This window comes from Prunus mume, linkage group LG7 (assembly GCF_029339155.1).
Source record: "Prunus mume cultivar Tortuosa linkage group LG7, ASM2933915v1, whole genome shotgun sequence".
NCBI lineage: Eukaryota > Viridiplantae > Streptophyta > Magnoliopsida > Rosales > Rosaceae > Prunus > Prunus mume.
In genome coordinates this window covers 9,968,034-9,984,025 of record NC_142704.1, presented here as the reverse complement: position 1 = coordinate 9,984,025, position 15,992 = coordinate 9,968,034, and the positions used below count along the sequence as shown (strand labels likewise).

The window sequence follows — 15,992 nt, the reverse complement described above, 5'->3', positions numbered from 1 at the left end:
TTCATCTTCCAGGAAGCTAGGGGCAAAGGCAAAGCAGCAAGACGTTCTCGTGTTTCTTAGGTAGCTCTCTGCCTCTTTCTCTTTACGAGTTGCGTGATGTTGTCATCCATTTACACGCTTTCCATGCATTCAAATCTCATCTCCCACTTGGAGGTTTAGACTAATTAATCAGAGTAGTGAATCCGTCTCCTTGTATCTAAATTCGAGTCTTATCTCTCACTTTACACTTTACTTAATGATATGGTGGGATGGGATACACTTACATGTCCAATATTAATATATGCCCAAACGCCCCTTGTATGAAAGCTCAGACTTTCAACCCAGAAAGATAAAAAACAGAAGGCTTGGACTCTCCAAAAGCAAAAGCTAGAGGAGAACTTCTAAAATTGGTTGTGGTGCCAATTAGCAGGTGGTTTCAATTTCCTTAGTTGATTAGCAAATGCGTGAAAAAGAGAAAAAAATACAATTGCCATCTATTTCCTTCCTGGCAACTACTCCTCCTAGAAAAAGACAGCTTATATAATTAAAGCTTTTGGTGTCCAAATGATTAAGGCTAATTGTTCGACCAAAACACTGTTGTGTCACTAACAAGCTAGCTAGCTACACAGCACAGGATTATAAGTCAATCCTCTCTCACCCAAACCCAATGTCAACCGCATTACCTAGCAACCTCATTTCTTCTGCCACTAGCTCCAAGTTCGTGGTATGCCGTCTATCCCGTTGGGCCTAAGGCAATGGCTTTAAACAGTAATTCTTTGTGAAAACAGGGCTGCATGCATGGGAATGGGATGGGCTGGGCAGCTCGGTGGCATTAATTAAATTTCTGCTGGTGTTCACATTAATTCATGTGCTTAAGTACAGAGTTAACTACGTGTACAAGGAGAAGGAATTAAACTGATACATTGACAAAAGCATATACGAAATGAAGCTAGTGCCAAGCTGCAGTCCATAAAGTCACTTAGTTGATTGAGTCCTTGATATATATATATAGATGGTCCCCCGGCCGGGAAGAAACCGAAGAACATGTCATGATTAATACATATGCGGTCCACCCACCAACAACTCATAATCTGTGCCCTCTTTCATTAGGTATATAGCTTTTCTTAAACATATGAGTTTTGATCGAAACAGACAGCACGCAGGTTGAGAGAGTGACGCGTAGGAAGGAGCTCGAGTTTTTGCATTTAGATTTCGTGTATTTATCCACATTTAATTTAGGGAGTTTCACTAAAACACCCAAAATGGAGGTTGAAATTATAAAAAAACCCAACACCCAAAACACTTTATAAACACACCCAAAACCAATCATTACACACACTCAAAACCCATTTATAAACACACTCAAAAAGTTGACTTTGGAGTTGATTTTAGGTGTGTTTCTATATTTAAATAGTGCTTGAGTTTTTTTATAAATACATGTCTAGGATTGTGTTTATTTATAAATTTGTATTTAATTTAATCTTATCATCACAGTAATCTAATAGTTCAATAAACTCATCTATGATCTTCTAGTGCTGATCAAACATCAGTCAATTTAAAAGATGAGTGGGGAATATCTCATCTCATCGTCCCCCACAGCGATGATTTCATTCATATAGGATACAGCTAGCTAGTACTGCTGATAAAACATCAGTCAATTCAAAAGATGTGTGGGGAATATCTCATCTCATCATCCCCCACAGTGATGATCGAACCGTAAACTTGATGATCTCATGATGATGAAGATGTAATTTTTTATTTCTTCCTTTAGTGTGCCTACTTTGACTCATATTTGAATTGAATGAAAAAGCTTAATTCTGTTAAAGAGTATCACCGATGTCTTTTGTAATAAAACCCCACATTTATTGGACTTTTTAGTGTACCCACTCCCTTATGTTCACACATTGAAATTGGATAGATCATTATTAATTATTGTCATTATGAGTCTATGACACGTGCTTCTAGAGAACTCTTAAAAAACAAAAGTCTAGGTCTTGGCTGTGTCTGGTATTGAATTAAAAAGTTAATTTCTAATAAATATTGTATCATCCTTGAAAAGTATATGTGAATATATTGCATGATCAATCACTTTCTCTAATCTAGTCTTGACCCATAGAATAAATAAAATTACAAATAAAGTCACTTTATTGCAAAGCAGGTGAGGATAATAAGGATGGGTTTAAACATTACAAATTTATAAATAAACCCAATTCTATACATGTATTCATAAAAAAACACAAACACTATTTAAACATAGAAACACACCCAAAATCAACCCCAAAGTCAACTTTTTGGGTGTGTTTATAAATGGGTTTTGAGTGTGTAATTATGGGTTTTGGGTGTGTTTATATGTTTAAATAGTGCTTGAGTTTTTTTATAATTTCAACCCCCATTTTGGGTGTTTTAGTGAAACTCCCTTTAAACATCTCCTTTTTTTGTTGTTGCCAAAGTTAAGAAGAAAGAGGGGGGAAAACTCACACACATTACCAATCCAACTAACACCCTTTTGATAGGTATAAATGTCTCCTTATCATCGCTTTTTCTCGAAAAATACATGATGTGCCATATTTAAGCAGTATATGCATATTCTTGATTGTTGCACCTTATTATATAATCATTTTGCATATTATGTTTGCAATTTATTCAATTGCCATCTTTATATTCTTTTATATTCATTCTCAATTGTAACCGATTTATGCCTCACTTTTTAAAATGTTTTGTTTCCTATAAAGTTTCATTTCTTTTGATACAAGCAATATTATATTTTAATCTAATTCAAAACTCGAATATAGAATGAGGAGCACATTACTCTAACCAATTTGACTGATCCTATATATATATATAGAATATAATTGAAGGTTGACGCTAACTTAATTATTGCTTCGTGTGGAGGCGGTAGGTGGTTAGGTTGTCTTTGTCTCTTGCACCACCAAACATCCATGTTTAAGAATCAAATTAAATTAGATATTTTCCCCGATTCCTGAACTCAACTTGATTAGTCTGAGACGTCGAGGTTTATAGCCATTCTCGTCTGACTTGCTTATTATTATTTTTTTGCCACACTTGCTTATTATTAATTTACTTCCCTAATATTTTTTAAAAATGATTTTCCCATTTTATTTAAGCTGAGGGAATAATAATCATGCGAAAAAAAGCATGACCGGTTGACCATGGTTTGTGCTGGTCAATGGGGTTACAGAAACACAGATTCCAATGCTCTTTGGTCCTAGAAGTTGGAAATAACCCTTAGTAAAAGTAAAAACTTAAGATAGTTGGTGTCCCATGTAAAGAGACACACACACCAACCAAATCTAGATCCATGGATTTCAGGCTGTACGGTCAACGGACGGGAAGTCAAGGAGTTTACACTAATGCTAAGAGCATCTCTAAGGGAAATGTTAAATACCAAATATCAAATTTAAATTTGATGACTGATGTGAAAATTTGACATTTACACAATTTTACACTCCACCCGATATGTCAAATAAATAATTATTGTAATAGTCAAATTATTTAAAATAAAGAAGAAAAAAATTAAAAAATGAAATTAATAACCAGCTGTCTTTAAAAACTAATAAAATATTCATTTGACATCTTGCTTTTAGGATGTCAAAAATAACATCTCAACCTCCAGCCTTCATTCCATATCACTTTAACACATGGTTGGAGTGATGTGAGATGTTATTTCTAATGTTAAACGCCTACATGTGCAGACTTTTGACACATCGGTTGGAGATGCTTTAATATACTAATTTGCTAATTTGAGCGTGTAACACACGATTCAATCGCATCCCAGAGAAGTACCTGTGGTTGAATAAATACTTCCACACCTTCGTTGTATTGTCCCTTCTTCTTATTTCATTTCGAAGAGACGTGAGTTTACACAAAGTATAATATGCGCATGTAATACACAATCCAATCGCTTCATAGAGAAATGTAAGTGGTGGGAGAAATACTTCCCTACCTCCGTGCATCGACCCATTTTTCCTGTTTGTCTCATTCTTTAGCAAGTGACATGAAGAAATAGATAGGGAAAAAATGACAATGCAACGGAAATCATGTGGTTGCTCCCACATGCTGCGACGTATGAAAACAACAAATGGTGTTCCACAAAAATGCAGACGTGGCGTGGGAAAAAGCGAATGGGTGGTAATTGGAGTTAGTCCAGCTTCAACGTCAATGCCCAAACTGCCAACCAGTTCTGACAAGTACAGTGCCTATACATCCCACCAGGTCAAACCAAACGCGCGCATCAAAAGAATTGGTATAAGCACATTATCAGATGATTATCAACCGTTGGATCACTCCAGCATCAGACTCATAATCCAATCTGGCCGAGTAGATTCTTCTATTTTTCTCAATGTGGGTCCCGCCCACCCTGCCAACCAGAGAGCCACAGGAGTAAAAGATGGCTTCTTGGTGGGGGCCCAGCTAAAGCGGGGACTAAAAGCGCTTTTAAGTTTCTATAAGCTGCGGTTATACGGACAATTTAGCCCACGCTTCGTTTCATAGTTGTTAACAAAAAAGAAAAGGTTGGGCTTTTCTCCTCCGTGTCCCTGGCTTGACTTTTCCTCTCTTTCTTCTCTCTCTAAAAATGGAAAGGCAAAGCCAACTGCTTCAGATTTCTTTCTCAGCTCTTTCACCGTTTAAGCTTCTTCAACTGGCAAAGTATCTGAAACAGTGAATATATTCTTCAACTTTGTCCGTTTTCTCATAAAACCAAGTCTAAAACTGATCAGAAATTTCTTAGGAAAAAGAAAAAAGAAAACTGATCAGAATTTCTTTTCCCTTTGTGGGTTTATTCTCTTCAGTGCTTTTTCTTAATAAAGGATGAGACTTGGGCGGTTCTAGTTGTTATATATATGTAGAGTGAGAGAGAAGAGAGAGAGAGAGAGAGAGGAAAGTAAAGTCTGAGATATCTGGATGCCTGCTCAAATGAGTAGAAGAAAAGTGAGAGGCTTGAGCGTTGAGGATGCTGTTGAGTTCTTCAACTATGTGATGGAAGAGAAGCCTTTTCTTCCGTTTTTGATACCTCTGGTTTTGTTTGCTTGGGGTATTGAGAGATGGGTTTTCTCTTTCTCCAATTGGGTTCCACTTGCCGTTGCTGTGTGGGCGACTATACAGGTTTAATTTGCTTCTTCTGTTTTATATTTGTTGGTTATGTAAGTCTGGAAGAAAGAATTGATAGGTCAATGTGACTTTTGGTCTGGAGTTTTGAAGTGTTTTACTCCTGCTGGCTGGTTTTATTGTTTGTATTATAGTTCTCTGTCAATTGGTGTTGTGACTCTGTTCCTTTTGTTTTCTAATAGTGTCTTGTAATTTTAATTTCAAGGCAGTTCGTCTGTAGAGGTGGGAATCTGATCATCCCTTTTCAAGATTTCCATTGGCTCATAAATGATATGGAATTTAGAATTTATACAATGGTTGTGATTTATTTTCATTTATTACTGATTAGTGCCCATAATTTTCGATTCTGTTTTGTTTTGGCAACTGTTCCTGTTCTGTTGCGTTTCACGTCTGAATACTTTGCACCTCAATTTTACTAAAAAGATGCGTGAAGTTGTTTCCTTATTCAGTCCAAATAAAGTTGTTTCCTCATGTTGAGATGTAATGTTTTTCCAAACTGATGAATTAGGACTTTGAAGAGATTTATTGAAGATGATCCTTTTTGTAAGTACGATAACTATTGGAAACATGCTTGGATGTAACATAAGCTGTCACTTATTCTATCTGCAGTATGGGAATTATCAGCGTCGGATACTGGTTGAAGACTTGAACAAGAAATGGAAGAGAGTCATACTGAACACCTCGGTACCGTATTTGTTCTCATTTTTTCCCCTTTTCTTGAATGAAATTTTAGCTTATCAAAGCTGAATTTTCTCTTTGTGATCCTTTTGATTTATATAGCCCATTACTCCACTGGAGCACTGTGAATGGCTGAATAGGCTACTGATTGAGACATGGCCTAACTATATGAACCCAAAGCTTTCAATGAGATTTTCATCCATTGTTGAGGTGAGAATATTCTTGTCCTTTTATTTGATGTCAGGCTAAATATGGTTTTTAAGATTTTCACTTATGCCTAGTCAATGTCTGAATGTTCTTGTGGAGCAGAAAATTTCAGATACTCCTTGATTGTATATTTTCCTAAATGTCATTTGACTTCAGTAACTGAATGCTTAAAATGCTGAAAGAAGTTTTGGTCATTATCGTTGCCATTTTCTGCTTTTAATAGGACATCTCGTTTGTCCATTGAACATGCACAGAGACAAATTTTGTCAATGGATCAAGCTAATTGTATAAGTTTCTTTTGTGCAGAAACGGTTGAAGCACAGAAAATCAAGGCTTATAGTACGTAATCTATTCCTTTGTTTGTTTATAAAAATTTGAACCTTTGAATTCATCCGTACTATATGGTATACTTGATGAGTAACTAAAGAATGACCATTTTTCATGTAGGAAAGAGTTGAATTGCTGGAGTTTTCATTAGGTTCATCCCCGCCTAGCTTGGGTCTCCATGGGACTCGTTGGTCCACTTCAGGTGATCAGGTTTGGTTTCTATTTTATTCATCAAACTTTATTGAGCATGATTCTTATGTAGTGTTTTGTCTTGAACTATACTATTTTACATCTGCTCAGTGGTTCATATTTATTCTTGAAGAAAGGATATTGATGTATCAGTACTAAATTCGTGACATCTTTGTATACGTTGTCTATGCTCATTTTGACAGAGAATCATGCGTTTGGGTTTTGACTGGGATACAAATGATATGAGCATTTTGTTGCTTGCAAAGCTTGCCAAGCCATTTATGGGGACTGCACGGATTGTTATAAATAGTCTCCACATCAAGGGTGATGTACGTAAAGTAGCCCCCCTTTCTATTTTTCTCATACAGTTCAGCTTGAAAGGATTCTATCATATGAAACTAGTTACATAGACAGGCAGACATGCATTATTTATTTTTGGTCAAGATTTGTGATATGTAAACCACAGATCATTGGGTGCAGTCTTCCTGTTATGTATTTTGTAATACCGTATTTAAAGGGAATTCTGTGAACGTAATGTCATATTTCTATGAGTCTACAATATTCTACTGTTTATGAAGGCACTGATTGTTTAGGAAGCAGTTTCAGTTTTCTTTTTCGGGTAGTTATTTATCCACTAAATTGCCTTTTGCAGCTTCTCCTGATGCCGGTTTTGAATGGGAAAGCGATTTTGTACACATTTCTGTCAGTTCCCGAAGTGAGGATAGGAGTTGCCTTTGGAAGTGGTGGAAGCCAATCGCTGCCTGCTACAGAGCTTCCTGGCGTTTCTTCTTGGCTGGTTTGACTCCTAAGCATGAAAGTTGATTTGTACTGCATTAACTTAAGTTCAGCTGAATTAATTCTCTAAAATTTGCCTCCTTAAAAAGATTATTCAAGACTTTTTGGTACTAATTTGATAACCCTATTTACAAAGCTTCATTCCATGAAATGGTCATGGAAAGCTCCTGCTTCTATAATCTTTGGTCTAATCATTATTCTATCACCAGGACCATCGCAATGGTATTTTTGTCTCTAAGAAACTGTATCATGCTCATACGTTAGTCTTGCTGTAAATAAACATACGACCATATATTATTGAAAAATTAGATGGTCAAAACCATGCATCTAGCTACATTTTTTTGCAAAGCTTGATAATTTGACAAATAATATATTGCTTTCTCTGCAGGTTAAACTTTTTAGTGACACCTTAGTTAAGACGATGGTTGAACCTCGCCGCCGTTGTCATACTATGCCAGCTGTAAATCTAAGGAAAAAGGCCGTTGGAGGCATTATATATGTAACAGTCATCTCAGCAAGTAAACTTTATAGGAATGGTTTGAGAGGAAGCCCATCCAGAAGGCAATTTGATAAAAATTCAGAAGAGCAGTTTGTTGATAAAGATCTGCAGACATTTGTGGAGGTTGAACTTGAAGAGTTAACTAGGAAAACACGTGTGAGTTTGGGCTCAAACCCTAATTGGAATTCGAAATTTAACATGGTGTTACATGAAGAAACAGGAAATCTTCGATTCCATCTGTACGAGTGTACACCAAACAATGTGAAGTATGACTATCTGGCGAGCTGTGAAATTAAGGTACTATCCTTAAGATGCAAAATTTAATTATTTTCAAATTATAGTCATGGTCAGTAAAATGATATGTAGTCTTTGTTTCTTGGTGGTTTTTGACAAGTACATTTTGAGTTACAGTTTGATACATGCGACATGCAAAGCTGAAAAATGTGCTTAAAAACCTTTGTTGGGTGTTGTTCATGTACTGTATTTTCTAAACCTGTAGTAGGGTTAAATTTATTACCAAAAAAGGGATAGGTAGCCCAATTTCCATTCCAAATTTCCAATAGAATTGTTTTGGTTGAAAAGCTGAAATGTTAATTATGCTCCTCATTTTCGAGAAGTGGCTTAAACTTATCCATGACTCCAATTGACAATGCAAGAAACACATGACAGCTAGCTAATGATGCATAAAAAGTGTTTTTCCTCACTAACCCTTAGTCTCAGTACATATTCTCTGCACAGAAGTCAACAACTTGTTGAGTGTCAACTAAGTTGAATTGTTCTTCCTGTGAGCAGATAAAGTATGTTGAGGATGATTCAACAATATTCTGGGCAATAGGACCTGACTCTGGTGTGATAGCGAAGCATGCTGAGTTCTGCGGAAAAGAAGTTGAATTGGTTGTTCCATTTGAGGGGGTCAATTCAGGGGAGGTAACATTTTTAAAGTTTTATGACTGATTTCTTTATCCCTTGTTTTTCTTTAATTTTAACAACGTTTTACTCAATGAATCATATAGTTGACAGTGAAGCTTGTCCTAAAAGAATGGCAATTCTCTGATGGTTCACACGTGGATAACTCTCTTGTTAGCTCACGAAGATCACTTTTTGGGTCATCAAATTTTCTACCAATAACTGGAAGGAAAGTGAACATAACTGTTTTGGAAGGAAAAGATCTTAAAGACAGATCTGGAAAGTGCGATCCATATGTTAAATTGCAATATGGAAAGGTAGATTTTTCTCTTCCCTTCAAAATTTCCTTGGATGTGCGAATTAAAAATTAACATTATAAACACCATATATGCACGGTAACCTTCTTTTCAGAGTCTCCAAAGAACAAGTACTGCTCATGCTTTGAGTCCTGTCTGGAATCAGAAGTTTGAATTTGATGAGATAGGAGACGGTGAATACCTGATGATAAAATGCTACAATGAAGACACATTTGGTGACGACAGCATCGGCAGTGCACGAGTTAATTTAGAGGGACTGGTAGAGGGGTCAATCAGGGACGTTTGGATCCCTCTGGAAAAAGTAAATTCGGGAGAATTAAGGCTTCAAATAGAAGCAGTCAGAGTTGAAGGCTCTGAAGGATCAAGGGTATGGGAACATCATGTTTCAGTCTGTTTGCTCATTCATATGTGTGTGGATCAATGTTCTTGCTATTATCAGTGTGTTGGTGGCTAGATTGTTCTGCTATACTGTTTCTTGTTTAATTTGGTTCTGTTCCTTTGTTCCTCTTCTTGGCATGTTCAGGCTGCGGGTTCAAACAATGGTTGGATTGAACTTGCTCTCATTGAAGCAAAAGACCTTATTGCTGCTGATCTCAGAGGGACAAGTGATCCGTATGTGAGGGTTCAATATGGGAACTTGAAGAAAAGAACAAAGGTTTGAGCAATCGCATTCATAGTGATGATCCTTTTTATGTTCTCTGTGATCTCTTATTACTTTGCTATTGGTCCCAAAAATAAATATAAAAGAACAGAAAGAAAGGTCTCTTCTAGATGCTTGATGTCTTGCCTTGCAGGTAATGTTCAAAACTCTAAATCCCCACTGGAATCAGACCCTGGAATTCCCTGATGACGGCAGCCCCTTACTCTTGCATGTGAAAGACCACAATGCATTACTACCGACGTCAAGTATAGGTGACTGTGTCGTGGAATACCAGAGATTGCCTCCAAACCAGATGTCAGACAAGTGGATACCCCTTCAGGGTGTGAAAAGGGGGGAGATCCATATTCAGGTCACAAGAAGAGTCCCGGAGTTGGAGAAAAGATCGAGTTTAGATTCTGAACCATCTATAAATAAAGCACACAAAATCTCCAGTGAGGTGAGAAGACTTGTTTTCCATTGCTAGATTCTTAGAATTTTTACGAAACGACTTCCAATTCTTTCTTTTTTTTCCTAACACTTGTGAGTTTGGTCAGATGAAACAAATGATGATGAAGTTTCAGTCTCTAATTGAGGATGGCAATCTTGAAGGGCTGTCAACAGCTATGAGTGAGTTAGAAGCCCTGGAGGATACACAAGAAGAGTACATGGTTCAACTTGAGACTGAGCAAACACTACTTCTTAACAAGATCAAGGAGCTTGGCCAGGAAATTTTTAACTCATCTCCTTCTCTTAGCAGAAGATCTTCTGGAATCTGAGCCACTCTCTTTTCAATTTTGAGTTTTAACCTAAATGGTTATTTATGGTGTGTGTGTGTGCGTGTGTGTGTATATATAAATTAACTCCAGTTAATTAACATGAAGACCTTTACAGATAGGGAGTAAGTATGCACGTGGAGCCCTAACAGTTGAGGTTCATCACCATAAGGCTGCATAATTGTATATGGGTCATGTCATGTCATGGATGCTTGATCAATTTATCTGCACCATATCAAGGCCTTGGCCATTTATTAGCTCTTTTTTTTAAATAAAAAAAAGAGCATTTCTTTTTCTGCATAATTGTATATTTTTTTAAATATATATATGAAATAAAGAGCTTTTTTACTTTCTTTGTTCTGCCAAGGAATTTTAATGAAAATTATTAACACGCATATATATAGTGAGATGTATTTAACATTACTTTTTAAAAAAAGGAAAAAAAAAGGAAAAAGAAACTCTCAAAATCACGAGGAGTGCTCCACCGATAAAATTACAGACGCGCCCTCCCAATCAAATTCCATAGGTATATATATAAGAAAGAAACGTATCCGAAATTTTCCCAGAAATATCTTATCATCTTCTTCTCCCCCCCCAACTGTAACTACAGGGAGAGTCTATTTAACCTCCCTTCTTTCCACAATTTTCTCAGTTCCGAGCAATCAGAGAATGTTAGAGAAAATCGAACACCACCATCAGCAGCAGCGACAATAAGCTCAATCTACTTCATACTCACTACAATGGCCTTCACAACCGCGAAATTTTCCGAAATGCCACTGAGGAGCTCACTCCCACTCACGTCTCACTCGTCCTCCTCTCTCAACTTCCTCTTCTCAGCCTCAAAACCGTCATTTCGCCTCCTTAAACCCTTCTCTTCTCTCAAAGCCACCGAACACAGCGGAAACCCGAACGCCAAACCCTCACACAAATCCAGAACCCCCTCCGCTCCTTGGCTCAACAAGTGGCCCCCTCGAAACTCTTCGGCCGACTTACCCCGCCAAAAAGTCAACGAAAAGGTAAACGAATCGCACGGCCGTGACCAAGCCGTTAAAGCAAACACCACTCGATACTTTGATAAGAACAAAGGCCAGAGTGCGATTGAGAGAATCGTGCTTAGGTTGCGGAACCTAGGGTTAGGGTCCGACGATGAGGAAGAAGACGACGGTCTTGAATTGGACGGTCAGGATTCAATGCAGCCGGCCGCAAGCGGAGAAGAGAAGCTCGGCGATTTGTTACAGCGCGAGTGGGTCCGGCCCGATTATGTATTGGCCGAGCAGAAGAGCAATGATGAGGTGGCACTGCCATGGGAGAAGGAGGAGGAAATAAGTGAAGAAGAGGAGGTGAAGGGATTGAGGAAGAGGAGAGTGAAAGCTCCGTCATTGGCAGAATTGACAATTGAGGACGAGGAGCTGAAGCGGTTGAGGAGAATGGGCATGGTGCTTAGGGAAAGGATCAGTGTGCCTAAGGCCGGGATCACGCAGGCCGTGCTGGAGAAGATTCATGATACGTGGAGGAAGGAGGAGCTGGTGAGGCTCAAGTTCCATGAGGTGCTGGCATTAGATATGAAGACAGCCCACGAGATTGTTGAGGTTTGTTCAGTTCTTGAATTTTCAGTTTACATGGTGTTATGATCCATTCTTTACATCTGTGTCTACATTGTGTATTGGATGCAATTCTTGCTGAATACAACTTGGAAACCTGTCTTAAATTCAGAAATGAACAAGAAGGAGTTGTTGGCACCATTTACTATTACTGTTATTTATTTCATTTACTTTCTTAATGTAACTGACTGCTTGTAGTGATGGTCAGCGTCGAACAGGAGGGTTAGTTTTATGGAGGTCAGGAAGTGTCATGGTTGTGTACCGAGGGAGCAACTACAAGGGGCCGTCTAAATCCCAAACTGTTGATGGGGAAGGAGGTGCTCTATTTATCCCAGATGTTTCTTCAGCTGAAACTTCGGCAACAAGAAGTGGCAATGATGCAACTTCAGGTCCAGATAATACTGAGAAAGCTGTAAAAATCCCAGCACATCTTCCAAACATGACGGAGGAGGAAGCTGAGTTTAACAGCCTATTGGATGATTTAGGTCCGCGTTTTGTTGAGTGGTGGGGTACAGGAGTACTTCCTGTTGATGCTGATTTACTTCCCAAGACAATTCCTGGTTACAAAACACCTTTCAGGCTTCTCCCTACCGGGATGCGATCACGGCTGACTAATGCAGAGATGACTAATTTACGGAAACTTGCTAAATCACTTCCTTGTCATTTTGCCCTTGGTAAAATTCTCCTTCTGTGTAGTTTTCTTTAGTTTACCACGTCAATATTTGACATAACACTTCATGCTTAACTTCTTGAAGGGAGAAATAGAAACCACCAAGGATTGGCATATGCTATTATTAAACTTTGGGAGAAAAGCTCTGTGGCAAAGATTGCTGTCAAACGAGGTATCCAGAATACAAACAACAAATTGATGGCTGAAGAGCTGAAGGTCCGTCCTACATTGTCTCTTGTTCTTCACTTTTTATTATTACTTGATTGATATTGATGAGAAGCACTTTTCCCTTGCATTTGCTAGCAAATCTTAGTTCAGTCTCTTTCTCTCTTTGTCAAATAGGTTTAAGGGTTTATTTTTTGGGTTTCAATTTTTTTCTGGAACCTGTGTAGAATAAAGACGAAAGGGCACTGGTTTATAATTTCTTCTATTTTGCAGACATTAACAGGTGGCGTTTTACTGCTCAGAAACAAGTATTACATTGTCTTTTACCGTGGAAAGGACTTTCTCCCAACAAGTGTAGCTGCTGCTCTGGCTGAAAGACAGGAATTGACGAAACAGGTTCAAGATGTTGAAGAGAAAATGCGGATCAAAGCAATAGATACCGCTTCTTCAGGTGCAGAGGAAGGACAGGCACTTGCAGGAACTTTGGCTGAGTTTTATGAGGCCCAAGCCCGTTGGGGAAGAGAAATATCGGCTGAAGAACGTGAAAAGATGATTGAAGAAGATTCAAAAGCCAAGAATGCCAGGCTTGTGAAACGAATTGAGCATAAACTAGGTGTTGTAAGTATTTTCTCTATCCTTCTTTTAGCTTGCAAGGGTCTCACACTCCCACTCCTTCTGAAGTACACCATTGACTTTGGGCCTCTTTCATTATTGTCCGTAGCTCTGGAATTAAGTTTCACATAATTATTTTTGAATCTTAAGAAGGCTTGTTAATCTCCGAAAAGGAGAGGCTTGTTGTAACTTGTATATGTATTTAAGTCATATATGCCTATATGTAATGTTCTTAACCCTGTCCATATGTCACTATATGCTGATTTTGTCTTTGAAATTTCTCTTTTGTATTCCCCGATATGGTAGACTTTCTGAATCTTGGGAGTTAGACTTTGTGTTATCTGTTGTGTACATCCAGATCCAGTGTACAAGGGTGGTGCCATTTTCTGCAACATATGCTGTCTTATCCAAAATATACCATTTACACTCATTAGATATATAACTTAATCTTTGGTTAAAATATGTATGTAGATTCATAAATATATCTGAGTTTGAGATTCTGAATCCATTGACAGGCCCAAGCCAAAAAGCTAAGAGCAGAGAAACTCCTATCCAAGATAGAATCGTCAATGCTTCCTGCAGGTCCTGATTATGATCAGGAAACAGTCACTGATGAGGAACGGGTTATGTTTCGCAGGGTTGGTTTGAGAATGAAAGCATACTTGCCTCTTGGTGAGTAATCCTTTTTTTTATTTTGGGGTGAAGATGGAGAGCTGAAACACTGATGGTCTTTATCTCATATTGTACCAGGCATACGCGGTGTTTTTGATGGCGTTGTCGAAAACATGCATCTGCACTGGAAGCACAGAGAACTTGTGAAATTAATAAGCAAGCAAAAGACCCTTGCTTTTGTTGAAGATACAGCTAGGTTATTGGAATTTGAGAGTGGTGGAATACTTGTGGCAATAGAAAGAGTCCCCAAAGGATTTGCTCTAATCTACTATCGTGGAAAGAATTATCAGCGACCCATTACCTTGAGGCCAAGGAACCTTCTAACCAAGGCAAAAGCATTAAAACGTTCAGTGGCCATGCAACGCCATGAGGTTTCTCTTTTTCTTTTCTTCTATCCCAGTTTTTCTGTTGAATTACACGTCCACTGATATTTCTCTCTCTGTGATGTGGCCTTCACCTCATACTTGATCTTATGTAGGCTCTTAGTCAGCACATATCTGAATTGGAGAAGACCATAGAGCAAATGAGTTCAGAAATTGTAAGTTAATAGTCACATTACCTTTTTTTTTTTTTTTTACCCCCTCTTGAAAGAAAAAAGAATCTTTTAATATACCAGTGTGGTGATGTGCATGCTCCTATATGTTGCTTAGTATTGTCTTTGACATTATTTAAAGCAAATTTATTTGTGCAATATAAGGGTAGATTTTGTGCTTTTGCATGGTGGGTGTTCGCTCATGTGTATGACCATAGTTTTGTTTATTTTGAGCAGGGTGTTTCTGAAGATATAGCTTATGAGAGTACCTGGAGCTCAAGAGATCCCAACCAGATTCATCGTGCCTCTGAATTTGTCCAAGTGAGATATGCTGCTTCGCATTGTCATCTATTTACTATCCTGTCTCTCAAATTGTGGGATTAGATTCCCTGGGTTGGAATTCGAATTTTTCTCTAGGACAGCTTTTTGTTTTCCTTAACTATTTATGTAGGATGAGTTGAAAAAATAAGAGCCTGTTATGAATTTATGCATCAATGAGAGCAAAATATTTGGTTCTTATCTGCAGAGTGAGGATGAAGCTTCACGCATGGGTTCAGATGGTAGTGACGATGATGAAGGCTTTGATTGGGAAGACGAAGATTAAAGAGTTGTGCATTTTGAAAAGTACCTTGAGCAAGAATTGTTGACAACAGCAAAATATGCTTATGAGAATTAGCCATGTGATGCTAATCATGCTGCGTTGTGGCTTCTGTCTAAAAATGCGAATGTTTATGTGAGACTTGGACCATGACATGGATGCGATGGAGCTTTTCTTCGAAGAGGATGGAGTTGGCGGCAATGGAGTAAACATTGAAACAAAATGTTATCAATTGAGACTCGAGAGTGCACACATCTACTTGTTCTTCGCTTTTAGCATACGTACAATTCTAATGTATTTTGTTGCTCAACAACATTAATCCAATGTCACTAAGACCAAGCTCTCTCTCTTCCTTATAGAAGGGCGTCCCATATTGTAGTTAGTCAACCCATTGTTTTCATATTTAGGTGATATTGGTTTAGTCTTGTTGACATTTGTTCGTTTCTGTATGTGTATACTACAGTGAATGTAGATTTAACACCCGAAGGTTACATCTAGTAGTTAATTTATTCATTCTTTACATTGTGACTTTCGACGACTGGACTGGGATTGTAAGTACACGAAAAGCAGGCAAAAGCAGCAAAGCAATGCTCTTGCCAACTAGAACAAAAAGATTAGTGCTTTGTTTTGAGAAATTGTGCCATTAGATCCTATGAACGCTTGCACTGGATTGGACGTAGGTCAGTAGAAGGAAATTCAAGTCTA

The 15,992-nt window shown here is 38.0% G+C and overlaps 2 protein-coding genes across 2 annotated transcripts; both read left to right on the top strand.

Annotated features, from left to right (window-relative positions):
- The first annotated feature begins 4,591 nt into the window (after positions 1-4,591).
- Positions 4,592-10,785, top strand: ATSYTF (C2 domain-containing protein). Its single transcript, XM_008242039.3, has 14 exons — positions 4,592-5,103; positions 5,716-5,790; positions 5,887-5,994; positions 6,298-6,330; positions 6,439-6,528; positions 6,711-6,836; positions 7,160-7,303; positions 7,691-8,098; positions 8,594-8,728; positions 8,815-9,024; positions 9,119-9,391; positions 9,548-9,679; positions 9,819-10,121; positions 10,219-10,785. The coding sequence occupies exons 1-14, from the start codon at positions 4,903-4,905 to the stop codon at positions 10,438-10,440; spliced, it is 2,460 nt and encodes an 819-aa protein (XP_008240261.2). The 5' UTR covers positions 4,592-4,902; the 3' UTR covers positions 10,441-10,785.
- Positions 10,786-10,982: 197 nt separating this feature from the next.
- Positions 10,983-15,807, top strand: EMB1865 (CRS1 / YhbY (CRM) domain-containing protein). Its single transcript, XM_008242041.3, has 9 exons — positions 10,983-12,026; positions 12,247-12,712; positions 12,794-12,924; positions 13,147-13,491; positions 14,001-14,157; positions 14,236-14,528; positions 14,636-14,695; positions 14,927-15,010; positions 15,216-15,807. The coding sequence occupies exons 1-9, from the start codon at positions 11,178-11,180 to the stop codon at positions 15,291-15,293; spliced, it is 2,463 nt and encodes an 820-aa protein (XP_008240263.2). The 5' UTR covers positions 10,983-11,177; the 3' UTR covers positions 15,294-15,807.
- Positions 15,808-15,992: the final 185 nt, after the last annotated feature.